At 43.6% G+C, this 5,712-nt stretch overlaps 3 protein-coding genes across 9 annotated transcripts in view; 2 read left to right on the plus strand and 1 right to left on the minus strand.

Annotated features, from left to right (window-relative positions):
* The first annotated feature begins 497 nt into the window (after positions 1-497).
* LOC109544178 (zinc finger protein 64) lies at positions 498-3,258 on the plus strand. Of its 2 annotated transcripts, XM_019914240.2 has the most exons (7): positions 498-701; positions 759-1,355; positions 1,412-1,909; positions 2,177-2,338; positions 2,499-2,745; positions 2,800-2,945; positions 3,000-3,258. In XM_019914240.2, the coding sequence occupies exons 1-7, from the start codon at positions 621-623 to the stop codon at positions 3,138-3,140; spliced, it is 1,872 nt and encodes a 623-aa protein (XP_019769799.1). In that variant the 5' UTR covers positions 498-620; the 3' UTR covers positions 3,141-3,258. The 2 variants fall into 2 exon arrangements, with proteins under 2 accessions (XP_019769799.1, XP_019769800.1); XM_019914241.2 differs by lacking the exon at positions 3,000-3,258 and having other exon boundaries at positions 2,792-2,865.
* A 481-nt stretch (positions 3,259-3,739) lies between these two features.
* On the minus strand, positions 3,740-4,847 carry LOC109544182 (m-AAA protease-interacting protein 1, mitochondrial). Its single transcript, XM_019914249.2, has 3 exons — positions 4,465-4,847; positions 4,254-4,412; positions 3,740-4,181 (listed from the first exon to the last, which is right to left on the minus strand). The coding sequence occupies exons 1-3, from the start codon at positions 4,813-4,815 to the stop codon at positions 3,921-3,923; spliced, it is 771 nt and encodes a 256-aa protein (XP_019769808.1). The 5' UTR covers positions 4,816-4,847; the 3' UTR covers positions 3,740-3,920.
* Positions 4,848-5,004: 157 nt separating this feature from the next.
* Positions 5,005-5,712, plus strand: part of LOC109544181 (SNAPIN protein homolog) — an 11,420-nt gene continuing 10,712 nt past the window's right edge. For 2 of the 6 annotated variants that reach the window (XM_048662270.1, XM_019914245.2), the window contains exons 1-3: positions 5,005-5,159; positions 5,210-5,366; positions 5,453-5,557. In XM_048662270.1, the coding sequence (XP_048518227.1) occupies positions 5,005-5,159; positions 5,210-5,366; positions 5,453-5,539 (399 nt within the window). In that variant the 3' untranslated portion in view covers positions 5,540-5,557. Of the gene's footprint in view, positions 5,160-5,209; positions 5,367-5,452; positions 5,596-5,712 lie in introns of those variants that run through there. The other 4 variants (XM_048662269.1, XM_048662268.1, XM_048662265.1 and 1 more) reach the window with 4 other exon arrangements.

The following is a 5,712-nucleotide window of genomic DNA, read 5'->3' on the forward strand; positions in this document are numbered from 1 at the left end:
CCATTTAGTTATCTCTGGAATGATGTAAAAACGAGCGTTCTTGCTCATTTTGCTTCCGAGAAACATGCAAAACGAGACGGAAAACATGAAATTTTACAATAATCTTGCGCCACCCTTGCACAAAAAGACGATAATTTTTCTAATTTCATAGACAACAGAAGACTGTATTTAAAGCTAGATCCGCCCCTGATCCTGATGCATTTATGTCTGCAATTAGCAGTTTGAATAAAACTTAACTCTAAAGGATCTGACTGCTTCATGAAAATTCCTCAGCTGTGACTGAGAAAAAGCAGTTTTAATCTAACAGCTGATTCTGATGTTGATTGCATTAGTTCACAACTGCTCTTAAAAATTATTCATTAAACATGCTAATTTTGATAACATTAGTGCAATGCATAGGACTAACTGAAGAGCTCAGCTAATCTCAACCGCCTCCACCTACACACGTTAGTGTATAACCGACTGCCTACGACAACATGAATAATTTGTGTAGGTTAATTGGCTGTCACTCTGTCAGCTTGTTAGCAAATGTGACATCTGTTTATTTATCCAGTTTTAACCCTTAAATACACCAGTATTTTCATCGAAATTGCACCTTCCAGAGCGACAGGGCCGATACAATGAAGTCGGAGCACTTGGTGGTAGGAGGAAACCGCGCCGACCCAATTTGGAGCAACAATGTCGAACTCCTACCCACGGAAGTAAGTTTTGCGGACTTCCAGAGGCTTTTCCGTTTGATTTACCCTGATCCTCGATAGGAGTGTCTTCCGATCATTGGAAGCTGCCAGGTGTCGTCAATTCTTCAAAACTTGGACAGCTCGCACAGTGACCACAACCTCCAGAATATGGATCTGATCATTTTACATGAGAACGACTATAAGCTTCCTTTGGACGGCCCTCTGAACCTGCACACGAACAACTACATTGTTCTGAAGGATCCCATTGCAGTGGACCATGAGGATGTGATAGAAACTCCCGAGAAAAAAGAAGTCTTAAGTAGAAGCGTTGAGTCTTCCCTTATTCGCAATCTGCAACCCACAGACCTGAGTTTGAGCCTAGTGGGGGGCAGCGATCTCAGCAACACTTCCAGCATATCGCCTCCATCGAAGCACTACGATAAGGAATCGTTTGAGGACATGCTTTACTTCGTGTGCAATCTGTGTCCATTTCTATGCACCAAAGAGACGAACATTACGAAGCATTTGGAGAACGTGCATAAGAACAAGACACTGACCAAGCTGGTGCAACTCAAGTGCCCGGCATGCAACAACATTTTCTACCACAGAGCGTCACTTAAGAGTCACTTGTTGCATGACCATTGTGTGGCCAATAGTGATCTGAATTTGATTGTTCAGGTAGGTCGAGCTTGTAGCAAGTAGATCAGCAGGGATTTTTAACTTGTTGTTTGCAGGCGATAGTGTTCTATTCGAATAAAGAGAATAAAACGGACGAGTTAGGGAAGACTGCCAGAAAGGACCCTGCTACCGAAAAACCTTTGGATAGCAAGGATGGTGTTACTAGGCTCATCACCTGCGACTACAGTATCAGCCAAAATGGGGTTACAAGCAAAGACAGCATCAAGCCTGAACTGGCAGCCCCGGAACCTAGCAAGCCGTCCAATGTGGAGCTCATTCTAACCGCATGCAGTGGTCAAATGGAAGCAGAAACGGTCGAGATTCCAGCGCCAGCAGAAGCCGAAAAGATTCTTCTGCCTCAAGTGAACATCACTCCCAACAACAGCAAGACATTGATAACGAGTCTAATGAAGGAACCTGATCCAGTAGTCAAGTACATCAGCTCCCAAAAGTGCGTGTATGCCTCGTGCAAAGTCATTCTAAAAGACCCGAAAGCGATGGACTATCACATCGATTCCCATTTAAATAACGGGTTTATGTGCTTGGAATGCCAGGTGAGTTTAGTTTACATCCAAACATGTAAATGTGTAGCATGCACCTTAGAGAAAATGAAAGTTTACGCTTACGCGCTTAAATTTTCATCGTCCTTTTGTCAAGGGACTAAACGGCATATTTTTAAATGTCCACAATACAGAGTGCGTTAGGAAAGTTGGAGCGCAGCAAACAACTTGTTTTCTCATGGGGTAATTTAAATGTAAACGAAAAATAGCATCTTTTGCGCGTAAACTCGCTTTACTCTATAACTTTGTGTGCAATTGCAGGAAACATTCACCCTGTGGAAGCCGCTGACTTCCCACTTATGGCGCCAGCACAAAGTCGACATGGAGCTGTTCGCATGCGACAAATGCGACTATAAGTGCAACAGCCTGTCCAAGCTGAACATTGTTCACAAGCCCATTCACTCCGATGTAAAATCCCATCAGGTGCGTGGAGAGTTTATAGCATAGGCTATGACAAAAACATATTCACGTTCACAGTCCATGTTTGTCTTGCTTTTGATGGTAGACTGATGGTAAAGAAACTGATATCCTCTATATGTACAGTGTGTGTAGTTCAATTCACAATTTGCAATGGTTGTTTTAGTGCGAGACGTGTTTGAAAGCCTTCAAAAACCAAAAGCAGCTGAGAAACCACAGACGCATTCACAGAGACAACGTGAAAAAGGAGCCAAAAGTGTGCGATTTGTGCTCGAAATCCTTCTCCGATACGGGAAGATTCCGCAGCCATATGGACTCGGTGCACAAGAAATTGAAGCCCTTCCTGTGCAACTATTGCGGATACAAGGGCTCATGCAAGGCCTCCTTGAAGATGCACATTCGAAGCCACACAGGTGCGTTCATAATGGCGCTTTCTTCGAATCCTGCGTTCAATTGAAGGCTTTTAGGCGAAAAGCCGTTTTCCTGTGACCAATGCCAGTACTCAACAGCCGATCACAACTCGTTGCGACGCCATAAGCTCAGACATTCCGGCCAGAAGCCCTACAAGTGTTCGTACTGCCCGTATGCCTGCATCCAAAGCAGCACCTACAAGGTGAGCCACTTGCTATCACCAGAAAAAAAACAGTGCAGCATTTTTCCGGCTTAGGTGCACCTAAAAACGAAACACCCGGGCATGGAAAAGGACTTGATGTTCACCTGCTTTATGTGCCAGTTTCGAACGGTCAACAAGGACATGTACAAGTCGCATCTGGTCTCTGTTCACAAGCAACAGCCGCCTGATAGCTGAGATGCTATGCGATGGTGCGTTTGCTGAGTCCCGTCGAAGTCCAGACAAGACAATTTGTAAGCTATTTTGTGATATTTAGGATCTACATTGTTTGTTTTCAACACGCTTAAAAACCAGACATTTTTTGTCCTTTCTTGGTCACTATCCTAAACACATAGGAACGATTATTCGTTACGGGTGCAGTCTCGTAAGCTTTTAAAAGGTCGTAAAAGAGATGTTCTTTTGTTTGTTTTCTTCTCACTATTCTTTTCTCTGTTAATTGTGTTAGACAGAACATGTTAGCAACTGTTGATCATCCTGCTCTAAAGCAGGTTGGTACTTCCGTTTCAAAAGGGCGATAGTCTTTTCATATACGTCCTTTTATAACTCGTCCTTGCTTCCCTGCTTATGTGTGGACGTTATTCCGCCTTCCTTACAACTCTGCAGTAGTGGTTCTCCCTGTTGGCATCTCTTATAATCTTCTATAATTAAACTTTTTCATTTTTGATGCTCCCTGGACTTGGGGCGCGGCCACTATTTAATGGGGATTAAATGTGATTTATACTAAAATGCGAGGCTTCATATCAATTGGGTTCGGTGTTTTACTGAAGAATCGCGGCTCCGATTTTAAAGCAACTATTTATTGATCTCAAAGCGCCCGATTTGACCAAACCAATCCCATTAATCCCATCGCTACCTGCAAATAGAAACAAACCATCCTTTACTTTACGCGCTATAATTCGTTAACCATCTGCTTGAAAAGTTCGTGTGGGTTTGCCTTAAAGCTAACGTGAAGAGTTCCTACTCTTCATCTATAGGCCGGAAATGGTTGAGTAGATTCACAGTCCAATCGCTTTCCACACCCTTTGTGAATTCCTTGATAAATCGATAATTGCAAATCGAAATTTTTCCCTGATATTGGGGCAACAGGCCGAGGTTCATTGGAGGCTCCTCGCCTCTCAATCGCATTTCCGCCAGCCCTTTCAACACGTGGTAGACCATTGTGATTTCTACGAAGCGTTTTTGCACCTCGGGGTTTTCCTGATTGAAGATAATGCCGATCTGAAAGTGAGTTAGTCGAAGTTAAAATAGCCGGCAGGGGTGCTAAAAAACAGGGTGGAAGCACCGTGGTACCTGATAGGGGAAGGTGAAATAGATATCGTCCACTACGATCGGTAATAACTCCCTTTGCTCCACAGACATTTGAGACACTGTGCCCTTCAAGGCTGGGGCAATTTCTTCAGTGACTAAACCATCCAAGTCTTGGCATTCGGATATTCTATGGGATATGACCTGGAAGGCACATCTTGGACACGCGAATCATGGGGGAAGATGTAGTACCTACCTCAACAGCCTTCTTGGAGCCCTGGACAAATTCTGGCAAACTGAACTCGGCATCCATATAGGGTTTTATTATTAAGGTGGTAAAAATTAGGTTCTTCAATGACTTGAAAACCGAAGGCCACGCAATGTTAGGAAAGTCCATTAAGGGGGGCAATTTGCAAGACGGAGCCGGGGGGCCACTGTCCTGGCAGTAGAACCGTGTGCTATGCCCAGAAAAAACGCCCATTTGTTCCGGCCATCTCGCTAGCAAGCCACTTTGGGTGCTGTGCAATCTGTCCTGCGATAACGGCTTTAGGAGTTTTTCGCATTTTTTTGAATTTTGGGCAATTCGTTTTATTAGGTTAAGATTCATTTTTCAAAACATTAATGACACCTCTGCGACATATGACATTTGAGGTGCGTCCCCAGTCTAAATTGTTTCAATTGAAGCAACTATATCTATCCATTTTTAACTGCATGCGTCAGAGAGAGACGTCAAGCTGGTGCAGGTGAAGAAGATTTAAAAGGCACTAGCCTAAAAACAATACGTCATACTTGTCACATGATGGATGTTGAATCGGAAAGTACAGCCACATCTCTGGATGAAAACACCGAGAATTTCTGCGAAAACCCCACTCGAGACACTATAGCCGAGGGGCTGATGGGCCTGATCAAGCCCACAGTAGATCAGTTGGACGAGCGCGTGCGAGCCACCAGGTAATGCCCATTGACCCCGTTTGCATTTTCCATAACAAAGAAACTGGTAGAGTTTCACAGTTGGAGCTGAAACAGTGCATAGACGGTCTTGCTGAGGAACTAAAGAAGGTGTCCGAGGCCCAGCAGCATACTGTCGATTTGGAAATCTATCTAAAGAAGCTCATTAATGCCAAACAGCGGGTTTCGGTATTGTCCAACATTCTACAGGTAATTATGCTTCAGTTGAACCAAATCTAGGTGTTTAAGATCTACTTCTTGGTACTCGATCGGTACTAATATCTGTGAATTTACAGAGTGCTCAAGACAGACTGAACAAGATTCACATGTCGATTGACAAAGAGACGGTGAAGCGGACAGTCTTGCTAAGCAATCCAGTGTAGAATCCTTTAAAACCGCAGGTATTTACCATGGTAGTAATAATACAAAATCAAATCTATTCCTGGGTTTCAGTCATTTATTGTCTCTATTTATTAATCAAAATACGTTTCGGTGTATTTTTCCACCATCATCAGTTTTTATATGTAGCGTTGTTGCTGCTTTAAGCCTTGGCATG

The sequence above is a fragment of the Dendroctonus ponderosae genome, unplaced genomic scaffold (genome assembly GCF_020466585.1).
Source record: "Dendroctonus ponderosae isolate FM_Combo_2020 unplaced genomic scaffold, Dpon_F_20191213v2 Dpon_F_20191213_10, whole genome shotgun sequence".
Classification (NCBI taxonomy): domain Eukaryota; kingdom Metazoa; phylum Arthropoda; class Insecta; order Coleoptera; family Curculionidae; genus Dendroctonus; species Dendroctonus ponderosae.